The sequence below is a fragment of the Helianthus annuus genome, chromosome 5 (genome assembly GCF_002127325.2).
Source record: "Helianthus annuus cultivar XRQ/B chromosome 5, HanXRQr2.0-SUNRISE, whole genome shotgun sequence".
Taxonomy (NCBI): Eukaryota; Viridiplantae; Streptophyta; class Magnoliopsida; order Asterales; family Asteraceae; genus Helianthus; species Helianthus annuus.
Window position 1 is genome coordinate 85,605,178 of NC_035437.2, and position 14,792 is coordinate 85,619,969.

Consider the following 14,792-nt stretch of genomic DNA (forward strand, 5'->3'; position numbering starts at 1 on the left):
CCAAACAGCAGCTAAAACTCGCCTAAGGATGTCCAATTTCGTAGATACCCGGCTGTGCATGCATATCCTCCATATATAACCCCAAAACCCTAATTTTCCATGCTATTCGCGACTGTTGCCAACACAGGATCTTCACGCGGCCCGCGTAAAGGAATCTGATGAGTTAACGCGGGTCGCCTAGGGTTTAAAAGATCAGAACCATTCTCCATGCCTCTCGCGGCCCGCGTAGATATGTTGCTTAAGTTGACGCGGGGCGCGAGACATTCCAATTTCCATAATTCTCTTTTAAGTTCATGCGGGGCGCGTAAAGGGTGATTATAAGTCCACGCGGCCCGCCTGGGAACTCCAGAACTGTAATTTTTGCTCCGTTTCAGCTCCCGACTCCTCGGTTTCCGTGCCAGTCTTCCGCCTTTCCAGTTTTCTGCTCGTTTTCGCTCCTTTTGGCTGTAAAGACCTGGAAACACAAATAAATCAAAAGTATGTACATTCTAAACTAAACCGACACTAAAACTAACTAACTAACGACTAAAACCGACGCGGATACCGATGTATTTTACAATACATCAAATATCCCCACACTTATCTTTTTTTTCGTCCTCGAAAAAGAATTATGCAAACGGAATCATAATCAAGATAGTCGATCGGGACAAAAGCTTAAGTTATTTTATTAAATCGATACTCGTATTAGCCGCGATTGCAAGTATAATGATCCTCTTAAACCTAACCCGGTTTCAAGCCCTTATCATGCAATTTAGGTTCAAGTTCGGTCAATCCACCTAGGGTCTCACGCTAAGAATTGCAAGTCCACCTACTCCCCCCTCAAGCTTATAGGACAAAAGGAACCACCACTGGGTTATTTCCTAACCGCCTTATACCAAGATCAAGAGAGTTTAAAATCAAATCTATTCTTCCCATTTTTTTTCATTTTTTTTCACATTTACGAGCGTAGACGTTGCTTTCCCTAATCCCAGAGGTATTCCGGCTGTAGAGTCGCTATCCCCAACCACAGATTACATAGGCCTCGGTACTTTTTATTTATTTTTGCAAGGTCGATTTCACACATTCTAGCGGTATTCCGGCTGTAGAGTCGCTATCCCCAACCACAGATTACATAGAATGGCTACTTTCATTTAGTTTCTAGCTCGCTTATTTATTTATTTATTATTTTTTTCTTTTTCCAACGAGATAATGACCAAAAACTCTAACAATCTTAGCTTATAACGGCATCCCTTATACTATTATTGGCGGTTTCAATTTCCCCACTTTCCCTAGATGAGAACCCACTAGTAGACCGACAATTAGGTATAATTAATATCAAAGGAACCCGAAACCGAATCAAGCCTACCCGCGCATCCCAAACTAGACACAAGCACGATTTTTTTATCTCATATTATTATTATTTGAACCCGAACAAAAACCTCAACTTTTCTATCATTTTCCGTTTTTGTTTTGCAAACTTCTTATTTCAAAAGACATTTTTCTATTTTTTTAATTTTTGTTTTTTGATTTTTGAACTCAAGACTCACTATCTACAAGTTCCCATCCCCACACTTGAATGTTGCATTGTCCCTAATGCAAGGATGTAAACCTGACTCCTAAAACCTAAAAGCAAAAATAAATATACAAGTGTACAAGTGGAACGACTTAGCTGAATCATATATGAGACTGTCAGTATGCCAGTCGATACCACACATGCCCTCCAATCCAAAACGCGCTCAGCAAACTGTACTAACTCGGACACGCGAACGGAAGCGGCATCAAATCAACCTATCACTCAAACATACCAAACCAAAATAATACATACCATCAAAGTATCATCAAACAAGTATCAACCAACCCAAAACCCGACCAACCAATATATCATATCAATACAGACCGAGATATAAGGATCAAAAACAGCATAAAATAAAACAAAAGATATAAACGCCACGAACACCGCTGCACATCCTCATATATCTCCTGCCTAACCCTGCTCTCCACCAGCAGGCTCCTCCTGACCATCAGCTGGACTCTCCTGTTGTGGCTGCCTCGATGATGGTGGCTGTATGTGGAAATGATCATAAATAGCCTGAAACCCCTCATGCATCTCCTGCCTAACCTGCTCCACTCTGTCATATAAACCCTCCAATGTCAGCGGCACTGCCCGCGGCTGCCTGACAGGATACTCCCGTGCTGGCAGCTGATGCCTCTGAAGTGGCACCTGATAACGCTCTGGGATCGTGGTGTGCGCTGCCTCCTCGGCAGTCGGATCCGGTGACGGCGGTGCTGGCAAAACCTCTGTCCACGCTGGTGGATCAGTATACGTGACTATCCTCGCCTGCTGTAGACTCCTCAATTCCATGAGAGATGGAGCTGGTCCTACAGTCATCCTATCAGCTGGGAAATCAGCAAACACTCCCAGATTCGCCGCCAACATCGTAATATACGGCCCACCATACAATCTAGCTGTACCTCCCCCCTTCTTCGGTCTCGCTAGGGACCATGCCAAAATACTCGCCAAGTTGGCTGGCCGCCTCTCTACCATGCACATCAAACAGAACAGACTGTGCTGATTCACTTTATCTCCCTCGTGCTTTCCTATCAAAGTAGATGCCAAAATCTTATGCACAAACCTATACACAGGATCCCTGATGTCTGACGCCACCAAATTGTTCGAAAATGGTGAAATAGCAATGGTGCGCCAGAACCGCGCTAAATCCTCCTTTAACACACATGACTCTGCCTCATCTCTAACAACCTGCCTCAACAACCCTCTAAAATCATCCGAACTGACCTCCTCAGCCGAATAGAAACCCGTCGCCTCTGCAAACTGTACCAAACTCATATTAAACACCTGCTTACCCAACGCAAACGAGACCACATCCGGCTCGTCGAACCCCCTGGGTGCCTATAGATAAATGTGGAGTGAAATTCCATGGTAAGCTCAAGATACTGAGGCACCTCGCACTCTAACGCCCATCTGAATTTCTGCCCTAAAAGCTCCTGAATCCTCTCAACCTGTCCCAGCTGATTAACCAAACCCCAATCAATCCGCCTAAATTCTAACAACTTCAGCTTTTTTATCGCATCGAATTTCATGTACTCGAACGACCCGATAGTGAAACGCAGCAATGGGCTCTCTACCAACCTGTCACTCTGCCCGTGTGGGACCCCAGCATCCCTGTATACGATTTCCCGAAGTACCGGAGCACCCGGCTGCTCCTGTGCAGCCGCCTGAGCTCGAGTATTGCGCCTCTTGCGCTTCACACCAGAAGAGGATCCTGCACCTGACATCCTGTTCACAACAGATCAAATAAACATGCAAAACAGGTGAACAGTTAGTAAACACAAGCTATTTTTGGTATTTTGAATTTTTTTTGATTTTTTTGGAATTTTTCTGTTATATATATATATATATATATATTTTTTATATAATAATATAATAATATAATAATGTACAATTGGACGACGGCCGTATAGCATTTCGTTCGCGGCCGTTGTTCGATACAAGTGCATATCACATAACCAACTCGAAAATAGGCCAACTTCGCCCGAATGGAGATTGAGTACGAGCGAAACGGCCTAAAATCAAGCGATGCAATAGTACGTGCAAAACACGACACTAACACGACTCAACATGACTCGATACGGACAAAACATACTAAACGACCCTAGACGACGCAAAGACTAGACACTACGACTCGAAAAAATGACACTTTAGACGCAAAATACACAAAAATTACACTTTTACCCCCTCCCGGCACCTTGCTCGCCCTCGAGCAATCCCAAGTGCCGAAAAACCAAAACACTCCGAAGCATGGAAGCAATGGAGGCAAATGCGCGCAAAGTGTGTGAAAATGGTGATTGTATGTGAAAACCGCGCGAAATGCCTCCCCACACTTAAAGGTTATCATATCCCAAACAATCGTTCGCAACATATTCATGTAAACCAATCATACCGCTGAAAAATTATGTGGACAAAACCACCCCCCTTATTTGTGTATTATCCCATTCGCACGCCTCTCAAATCATCACAATTCAAACCAACCCGTGCCACCCGCACCCTAGCAAAATATTCGGAAAGGCAGACATTACGGACATGACGGACTTAATACAAGACTTGACGCGACTCAACTGACAGGACCGGACCACAGTTTACAACCTACTGACTAAATCGACTAAATAGAAATCTGCATTAAGTAGTAAACAATCTGCGGACTGAACTGGACTCGACACAGACCCATATAACAAACTCCTGACTCGACTCGACACAACTGTACAAATGAGTAATTTCGCAAAGAAACATACCTATTATGCGACCGAACCGACTGAACAGAAGTGGTCTGTGGTGGCGAACTGACGGTGACCACTGTCGACAGGGGTGAAAGGTAATGGCGATGGTGGTGTAAGACGGTGGAAGGCGAAGATGGTGGTTTGAGGGATGACCGGTGACAGTGGTGTCGGTGAAACGGTGGTCAGCGGGTGTAGGAGGTGGGGGTATATAAATGGTGGTGATGAATGTTACAGGTGACGGGTTGGTGGCGGGTAGCTGCGGAGGGGAATGGTGGTGGACAGCGGCGGGTAATGGTGAGATGATCGGAAAAAATGGTGAGGGGGTAAGAGTGGAATCGCCGGTGGTGTGTAAAGTGTAGTTAGGGTTTTAAAATGATCGTTTTGGGGGTTTTATCACTGCTGCCGACTCATGTTAGCCACGCGGCCCGCGTAAAGAGTACAAAAAGATGAAGCGGGCCGTGAAAGATTCATTTTTTTCAAAACCCTTTAAAACTAAGCGGCCCGCGTAAGTTATTGAGCTAAGTTGAAGCGGGCCGCGAGCCATTGTTTTTTCAAATGTTGTGAAGTCCAGGCGGGCCGCGAGAAGTTTAAGAAAACCCCCACGCGGGCCGCATGGACAGCAAAAACTGCTGTTTGGTTGACAGCAGCAGCAGTTTGCTGATTTTCAACTTTATTTATTTCCAATTCTGCCCCTGGACCGTTTTAATGTCGTTTTTAACAGTAAACATACCTGGAATACTGCTCCCATGTCGAAGTCGGCCACGTGAAGGCAATGAAACCTGCAAAAATACTCATGACACACACAAGACGCAAAAACACGCAAAACGACATAAAAGACGCGAAACCACACAAACACTAAACTAAAGACGCGACACGGACAACGACTCAATGTACAAACTCTACACTTGAGTTTTCACTCAAAAACCTACGTGGCGGTGCTAGGCGGGTCTGAAAGAGGAACGGTTTCCTCTTCGGCGGTGTCGATGGGACCCCCTATGTAATGTTTCAACCTATGCCCATTTACCTTCCACACATGCGAACTCGCTTCATCAAACAACTCGACGGTGCCGTACGGGAAAACCTCCTTCACGACGTACGGCCCGGACCATCTCGACTTCAACTTTCCGGCAATCAACTTCAACCTCGAGTTGAACAATAGCACTTGATCGCCCACTTGAAACTCCTTCAACTTTCGCAACTTCCTATCATGCAAAGCTTTCGACTTTTCCTTGATACTCCAAGAACGATCATACGCGGCGTCACGAAGCGCCTCTAACTCATGAATTTGGAAAAATCGTCTCCTAGCGGCCTCGGTCAAATCTAAATTCACCGTTTTGAGCGCCCAAAGAGCCCGATGCTCTAACTCGACTGGTAAATGGCACGCTTTCCCATAAACGATCATAAACGGTGTCGTCCCTAATGGCGTCTTGTAGGCGGTTCGGAAAGCCCACAACGCATCGTCCAACTTGTCGGACCAATCCTTCCTACTCTTCCCTACCGTCTTCTCCAAAATCCTCTTCACTCCTCGATTCGCGTTCTCCACTTGACCGCTCGTTTGCGGATGATACGCGGTAGACAAGCGGTGCGTGACTCCATATCTCTCCAACGCCTTCTCCATAACCGCATTGCAGAAATGCGTGCCGCGATCACTAATAATGGCTCTAGGCGTACCAAATCGCGTAAACAACTTCTTCAAGAACCTCACCACCACTCGTGCATCGTTCGTGGGTAAAGCTTGAGCTTCCACCCACTTCGAAACGTAGTCAATCGCAACGAGGATGTACCGATTTCCACTCGAAGATGGAAATGGTCCCATGAAATCGATGCCCCAAACGTCAAAGACTTCCAACACTTGAATAGGATTCTGGGGCATCTCATCCTTGGATGAGATGTTGCCGGTCCGCTGGCATCGGTCACACTTTCTCACAAACTCGGCCGCATCGTCTACTACCGTCGGCCAATAGAAACCACAATCAAACACCTTCTGTGCGGTCACATGCGCACCATGGTGTCCTCCAGTCAACCCCTCATGCACGTGCCTCAGGATCCCCGCACCTTCTTCTCTACTAACACACCTCCTCAGAACTCGATCACCGCCTATCCTAAAGAGATAGGGATCGTCCCAAATGTACTTCCTAGCGTCCCTCGTCAGCTTCCGCTTCTCCTGCAAACTCAAACTCTCCATCACAAACCCGTCGGCCAAATAATTGGCTATATCGCTATACCACGGGAGGTCCACGGCTCCTGCCGTGACAGCATCAATAGACTCGTGAGGGAATCTATCTCCTATCGCCTCCTCACGAATCTCCTCACGCTTCGGGTCCTCTAAGCAGGACAAGTGGTCCGCCGCCACATTCTCTGCCCCCTTCTTATCCTTAATTTCAATGTCGAACCCGGAAAGAAGCAGAATCCATCGTATAAGACGCGGCTTCGCGTCCTTCTTCTGAAACAAGTGACGCAGAGCAGAACGATCAGTGAACACGACGGTTTTCGAAAGAACGAGATATGATCGGAATTTATCGAACGCGAACACCACCGCCAACAACTCCTTCTCCGTGGTGGTGTAATTCTCCTGGGCATCATTCAGCGTTTTACTCGCGTAGTAAATCGGGTGAAAATGCTTCTCCCGTCTCTGCCCTAACACCGCACCAACTGCGTAGTCACTCGCATCGCACATCAGCTCGAATGGTAAGCTCCAATCAGGCGACACGAGGATCGGTGCACTGACTAACCTCTCCTTCAGAAACTCAAACGCTCAAAGGCACTCCTCGTCAAAGACGAAAGGAACGTCCTTCTCCAACAATCGCGTCATGGGGCGAGTGATTTTGGAAAAATCCCTAATAAAGCGCCTATAAAATCCCGCATGCCCGAGAAAACTACGAACCGACTTGACACTAGTCGGTGGAGGGAGCTGGCTAATCGTGTCTATCTTCGCTCTATCAACCTCAATACCTGCTCGTGAAATCTTGTGCCCTAGCACAATCCCCTCAGTCACCATGAAGTGACACTTCTCCCAGTTCAGCATCAACTTCGTCTCCACACATCTCTTCAACATCCTCTCAAGATTCATCAAGCACTGATCGAAAGAACTACCATACACTGAGAAATCGTCCATAAACACCTCTATCGAACTCTCGACCATATCCTGAAAGATCGCGATCATACAACGCTGGAATGTAGCAGGAGCGTTACATAATCCAAATGGCATGCGTCGGTACGCGTATGTGCCATATGGACATGTAAAAGTGGTTTTCTCCTGATCCTCTGGTGCAATAGGAATCTGGAAATAACCCGAAAACCCGTCGAGAAAGCAATAGAACTGCTGACCCGCGAGACGCTCAAGCATCTGATCAATGAATGGGAGCGGAAAATGATCTTTACGAGTGGCGTCATTTAACTTTCGATAGTCAATGCACACACGCCAACCCGTAACAGTACGAGACGGAATAAGCTCATTCTTCGAATTCAGAACAACCGTCATCCCCCCTTTCTTCGGGACGACCTGCATAGGACTCACCCAAGCTGAATCAGAAATAGGATAGATCAAACCAGACTCTAAAAGCTTCATCACCTCCTTCTTCACTACCTCCTGCATATTCGGATTCAACCGACGCTGCGGTTGCACTACAGGCTTGAAAACATCCTCCATCAGAATGCGATGCGTGCAAAAGGTAGGGCTGATGCCCTTGATATCGGATAGCCTCCATGCAATCGCATCACTGTGCTCTCTAAGCACCTCAATCAACCTCGCCTTCTCCTCCTCTGTCAACTTCGAAGAAATGATGACAGGCATATTCGGCTTCTCTCCTAGGAATGCGTACTCGAGATGGGATGGAAGAACCTTAAGTTCTAAAGGCGGTGGAATCTCTACGGGGACTCTCATCACTAATCGCATCGAGCTCTAAAGGTTCAGCACTCAACTCATCGCTCTCATCTAACTGCTCCTCCTCTACCTCATCTAACTCATCTACCTCATCCTCAGAATGCTCGCCAACAACTCCCTCGCCTACTAAATCAGCTCCACTAATATACTCGAGACACGTGTCGACACAAGATATGAATGAACTGAGAAAGTAAACGGAATGACACGGCCCAACATCATCATCACGGCCGCTAGGATGCTGCATCGCTATATCAATCTCGAATGTGACAATGTCACCCGCACGAAGAGAAATCTTACCGTCAAAGACGTCGATGATCGCCTTTGCGGTTCGAAGGAATGGACGGCCTAGAATAATAGGAACTCTCTCATCGGCCTCCATATCGAGCACAACGAAATCTACTGGGAACACAAACCTATCAACCTTCACCAACAAATTCTCTACTATCCCGCGAGGATACTTGACTGATCGGTCAGCCAAAGACAATGACATGCGCGTGGGTGTAAGCTCTCCTAGACCAAGTCGCTCATACAACGAGAATGGCATCAGATTGATGCTGGCCCCTAAATCGGCTAAGGCGTGAGCAGGGGTAACGGCTCCCCCAAAGAAACATGGAATCGTGAATGTGCCAGGGTCGGTCAACTTCTCTGGTAGCTTATTCAAGACTACCGCGGAACAACCTCCTGTCAATGGAATATTCGAAAGCTCACCGATTCTCTCCTTACGCTTCAAAAGATCTTTGTGGAATTTCGCGTATTTAGGCATAGACTAAAGCGCCTCGATGAACGGAAGATTGATCTTTAACTGAGTAAACATCTCGAGGAATTTCCCGTATTCTTGAGCATATTTCTGCTGCCTGGCACGGGCGGGGAACGGAAGGCGAGAATAATCAATCACCGGTGCCGACCGACCCCTCGTCGGCTGCTTCTCCACTCTCTGCTCTACTGGCGACTCCTCGGCGTGTGCTGTACTTGCTGGGGCTAGCCTCGTGTGCACCTTGCCTGGAGCCTCCATCTCGATCTCCTCATCGACCTCCTCTTCTACCTCTTCAACCTCTCTTTCTCTCACTACCTCTCCCAAACTCTTCCCACTACGGGTCGTAATTGCCTTCGCTGACTGATTCGCGGGATTCGGGAAAGTGTTTCCCGAAAACTGACCCGGTGGGTGCTCCTGTAACTGCTTAGCAAGCCCGCCTACTGTCCTCTGAAGATCGAGGAGGGCGGCCTGCTGATTCTTGAACTGGAGCTCGTTGTTTTTATTAATTTGCTCCTGATTTTTCATGAACGCATCGGTCCGCGTCATCATCTGGGCGAACATCTCCTCCAACCTGTTCGTACTAACCTCAGGAGCCTTCCCACTGCCCTGACTCTCCTGAGTCGGTCCTCCACTCATAAACTGACCACTCGAACCTGACCCACTAAACTGCCCTGAACCAGAATTCGTGTAAATACCGGGCCCTCTACTCTGATACTGACCAGATGGAAATCCAGGAGGATTTCCAGACGAACGATAACCACTCGAGTTACCACTACCGCGCCAGTTGGAATTAGAATTATTGAACGGATTCGTGGGACCCCTAGACTGACCGGCTATGTACTCTACCTGCTCAAGAGTGATCGTAGGACAATCTATAGTATCATGTCCTCCTCGACAAACCTCACACCTATCGACTTTCTTCTTTATCTCACTCAACTCCTGCCTCATCTCTTGCCTCAGCTCCTCCTTCGCTCTCTCGACTGCAGCAGCTACCGATGAATCCAAGCTAACTTGGTTTACCCCTCGACCGGCCGAGGTGGTACGCACAGGAATGGAAGTCCTGCTGGTAGTACTGTAGTCCATATCGGAGTGGGCAAAACTCTCAAACAAATCATTGCACTCCGCCACTGTCTTCTTTCCCATAAGCTGACCTCCTGCTGAAGTATCGAAACGAGCTCTAATCTCAGGAGCAAGTCCATTGTAGAACTTCTCTACTAACCCCCAGTCAGATAGACCATGCTGAGAACAACGGGTAATCAGGGTCTGAAAACGCTCCCAAGCTAAGTGATAAGGCTCATCTGGCTCCATACGAAATGAGTGGATCTGGTCACGAAGGCGAGATGCCTTGGCTGGCGGAAAATACTTGGCTAAGAATGCATCGCGAAGGCCTGCCCAAGTAGTGAAAGTGCCAGCGGGCTGAGAATCGAACCAGACGGCTGCGCGTCCAGCAAGTGAGAACGGAAAAACCTGAAGATACCTAGCATCAAGATTGACACCCTCAATGGAGAAGGTGCTGCAGAGACGAGTGATGCGATTGATATGAGCGGGAGCATCCTCGTCGTCACGACCATGGAACTGGCAGGAATTGGTGATGGCGGTCATAATGTAGGATGGAATCTGCCAAGACCGATCGTTCGGGATCTCGGGAAGGGTGATAGGGGAATTACCACCGGCGAAGCCGGTGGTAGCCTGGTCGTAAACTGTCCTACGGGCCATGTGAGCTACGGCTGGTGGACTAGGTGGGCGGGTGGGTGGTGGGGAATTGTGGGGTGAAGACTTTGGTGTAAAATCGAAAGCTGGGGTGGACTGTGAAAATGAAGTAGAGTTAGAAGCACGTACCTCGGACGTAGAAGACGAGAAGGAAGACTTGAGTGCAAACGGCAACGGCGGCGGTCCTTGCGAGCGCGTATGGGGCATCCACTGCAAAAACCGAAAACAAACAAGTAAGAAGACTCTACTAAATGACTCGACTACTATAAAAGACACTAAATTAATTAGACACCTACGACTCAAACAAAGTAAAAAAATAGCACGTAATATGTCAAGTAAGTCCAAACAAAGTAATCAGCGCACTTGCCAAGAGTCCCCGGCAACGGCGCCAAAAACTTGATGTGCTGAAAATGGGTCAAATAAAACTAACTAAATTACCCTAATTCTAGACTCTCTAAGCTTTAAATTTATAAAACTAAGACTCGACCTAAACCCTAAAACACACAACCGGCAAGTGAACCGATCGATGTAGTAAAGCTAAAGTAAGTCCGAATATCGAACCCACGAGACTCTACTGATTACGCTACGACTCTATCTAGACTCAGACTGACATGACATACTAAATTGTTTATTAATTTGGGGGGGGGGGTTTCTAAAAATCCTAAATAAAATAATAAAAGAATGCTAGAAAGCTAGACACGAACTCGAACGAAGGGTTTGACCAGTGACGATGAAGACTACCTAGGCTAGACGCAGGCTAAACTCAGAATGGATTCCTATTTGCTAATTTTGTGGTGTGGAACCGGGATCTTTTAATGCTAAACCTATTAAGACACCACTAAGCCCCTCAAACACTCTTGAGGCGATTCTTGCGGCACTACCTAGGATGTTAAGCTCACCGGTTTTCTAGATTTCTTTTCCGTCCTCTAGTTTCTTGAAAGTGCTTATGTAAGATGCTCTACTTTGCCGCGCGAACGTCTAAAGCAACTATGGGTTTAATCTTGGCTTAATAGACAATGGGTTGTTAATTCCTTATAACTACTCCGAGACCTATTAATATCCTCGAGCCTTTCCGCGACAAGTCTAGCAGCACCCTTGATTTTAATTAATTACCGAATATTGTTTCTAAGGTTACTTACGCGTTTTCACCCTAAAGGATTAATGACCTATTACGTGATATAGACACTCACCTAAATCAAGAACCCTAATCCGACTCTATTATGTGATAAAGACCGTCACCAAGAATCAAATGAAGCAATAAACAATAATCAAATAATCACAAGCACGCATACGCACCAAGATAAACTACCATAGCGTTTACGATACAAGAAAGATCCACAACCACGACAAAAATCAAATAAAAATCCAAACTTTATTATGCCATAGTCATTAGCCTAGGTAGTTAACGGTTTTTAGCCGAAAATCATAATCAAAAACGCATTTAAAAACATTGTAAAATCTGAATTCATGGTTAACAAGGTTTAAACAAACGAAAAACGAAAGAATAAGGTGTATAAAACCCAAATCTTCATTCCCGAATGCTCCAAAGTGCTATCCCAATGATTCCCAGCAACCGAACACTTCAATCTTCTCCAAACAGCAGCCAAAACTCGCCTAAGGATGTCCAATTTCGTAGATACCCGGCTGTGCATGCATATCCTCCATATATAACCCCAAAACCCTAATTTTCCATGCTATTCGCGACTGTTGCCGACACAGGATCTTCAGGCGGCCCGCGTAAAGGAATCTGATGAGTTAACGCGGGTCGCCTAGGGTTTAAAAGATCAGAACCATTCTCCATGCCTCTCGCGGCCCGCGTAGATATGTTGCTTAAGTTGACGCGGGGCGCGAGACATTCCAATTTCCATAATTCTTTATTAAGTTCATGCGGGGCGCGTAAAGGGTGATTATAAGTCCACGCGGCCCGCCTGGGAACTCCAGAACTGTAATTTTTGCTTCGTTTCAGCTCCCGACTCCTCGGTTTCCGTGCCAGCCTTCCGCCTTTCCAGTTTTCTGCTCGTTTTCGCTCCTTTTGGCTGTAAAGACCTGGAAACACAAATAAATCAAAAGTATGTACATTCTAAACTAAACCGACACTAAAACTAACTAACTAACGACTAAAACCGACGCGAATACCGATGTATTTTAGAATACATCAGATGTCTTGCATCCCATGTTGCACCGTCAGAGAGCAGCATCCAAACTTGAATCAATAACCTTCATGTAGTTGACCGGGTCATCGTCCTCTATTCTCTTCCCAACCTCGAACTTTACTTCCTCATCCCCGTACCTTAAGGTGAGCGTTCCGTCATTCATGTCTACCACTGCCTGTGCGGTGGCGAGAAATGGTCTCCCTAGTATGAGGGGGACTTCGGTGTCTTCTTCCATATTTAGTATGACAAAGTCGGCCGGGTAGACAAATTTGTTTACCTTGACTAGGAGATTTTCGATGACACCTTGCGGGAATTTGACGGATCGATCAGCAAGTTGTATGCTCATTTTTGTAGGACTCGTTGTTCCTAGGCCGAGTCTTTTGAACATTGATGAGGGCATGAGGTTAATGCTAGCCCCAAGGTCGGCTAGTGCGTTACGAACGGGGGAATCCCCGATCGAGCAAGGAATCGTGAAGCTTCCGGGATCGATTTTCTTTTGGGGGAGTTTGTTGAGTACGAGGGCAGAGCATTCTTCGCCTAAGTTAACTAATTGCAAAGTTTCAATTTTCTTTTTATGAGTGAGGAAGTCCCTCATAAACTTAGAGTATTTGGGCATTTGGGTTAGGACATCAATAAAAGGAATGTTGACATGCAATTGTTTTAGTAGACTTTCAAATTTTGCGAATTGCTCATTGGTCTTTTGACGGATTAACCTACCGGGGTACGGAACCCGAGGAGCCTTGGTAGGCTCTGATGATGGAGGGGAACCCTTCTCTTGTAGAGGCGGCGGTATAGTCTCCTCGGTAGGCGGTGGCACTTCCGTAGGACCCACGGTGCGGTTTCGTAATGTGATGAGATGAACTTGCGCTTTTGGGTTTGTTTCGGTATTGCTTGGTAATGCGCCTTGTGGTCTCTCGGAAAAATTTTGGGCTAGTTGACTTATTTGTTTTTCTATGTTTTGAATACTAGCTTGTTGATTTCTAAAATTTGATTCTAATTGTAGAAACCTTTCCGAGTTTTTCTTTTCAGTGTCGGAGATGAGGCGAGATATAGTATCTTCAAGCCTTTCTCGTCCACCTTGTTGTTGAGGGAAATTTTGTGACTCATTTCTTCTTGGTTGTTGAAAGTTTGTTCGTTGGTTTTGTTGGTTACTACTATTGCCGGGTTCTCTCCAACCAAGGTTAGGGTGATTTCGCCATCCTTGGTTGTAGGTGCCCGTTGGAGGACCCGACGGCCTAGGTCTATTATCAATGTAGCTTATCGACTCTTGTTGATCGTCTGTTTCTTTCATACAACTCCAATTTTCATGTGGCCCACCACACCCTTCACAAGCCATAACCGAGACTGTTTTTGTCATTTCCAATTTTTTTTATTTTCGAAGAAAGGGCCTCGATTTGGGCTTGTAAAGAAGTGCTTTCATCAACCTTATGGGCGCCCGGGGCAATAGATTTGTTGCCTCGGGGAGTGTGCCACTGAAAATTGGTTTGAGCAATTTCCTCAATTTGATTATATATTTCATGCGGGCGGCGATTACCTAAAAGTCCCCCGGAGCTAGAGTCAAGTGTCTGCCTTGTGTGTGGCAACAACCCATAATAGAAAGTGGATACTTGTTGCCATATCGCAAGGCCGGGATGTGGACACTTTCGCAATAGCTCCTTGAACCTTTCCCAAGTTTCATATAAGGATTCCCCGTCCTCTTGTGAATATGTATTAATTTCAGTCATTAATTTAGTCGTTTTAGCGGGAGGGAAATACTTATATAAAAATTTTTGGGCTAGTTCATCCCAGGTGTTTACCGATCCAGTTGGGAGGGCGTTAAGCCAAGCTTTTGCTCGGTCTTTTAGTGAAAAAGGAAACATTCGGAGGCGGATGGCGTCATTTGATGCTCCATTGATCCAAAAAGTATCACATATTTCTAAGAAATTAGTAATATGTAGATGGGGATCCTCGTCCGCAAGCCCATGAAAGGTTGCGGAGTTTTGAAGCATTTGTATCAAATGCGGCCGAAGTTCGAAGTTAT

The 14,792-nt window shown here is 46.3% G+C and overlaps 1 protein-coding gene and 1 non-coding gene across 2 annotated transcripts; one reads left to right on the forward strand and one right to left on the reverse strand.

Moving 5' to 3' along the window:
• Positions 1–8,114: 8,114 nt before the first annotated feature.
• LOC110943070 lies at positions 8,115–10,826 on the reverse strand. The gene is made up of 2 exons (XM_022184829.1): positions 9,150–10,826; positions 8,115–8,921 (listed from the first exon to the last, which is right to left on the reverse strand). The coding sequence occupies exons 1-2, from the start codon at positions 10,824–10,826 to the stop codon at positions 8,115–8,117; spliced, it is 2,484 nt and encodes an 827-aa protein (XP_022040521.1).
• A 3,569-nt stretch (positions 10,827–14,395) lies between these two features.
• On the forward strand, positions 14,396–14,502 carry LOC118492890. The gene has a single exon (XR_004894891.1). It is a non-coding gene; the product is annotated as a small nucleolar RNA R71 (small nucleolar RNA).
• The last annotated feature ends 290 nt before the right edge of the window (positions 14,503–14,792 follow it).

Excerpts from the sequence above, each read along its gene's own strand:
- LOC110943070 (XM_022184829.1), bottom strand. The coding sequence starts at position 10,826 with ATGCCCCATACGCGCTCGCAAGGACCGCCGCCGTTGCCGTTTGCACTC. Across the intron at positions 8,922-9,149 it reads AGATGGAGGCTCCAGGCAAG|TCTATGCCTAAATACGCGAA; the intron begins GTGCACACGAGG and ends GAGGCGCTTTAG.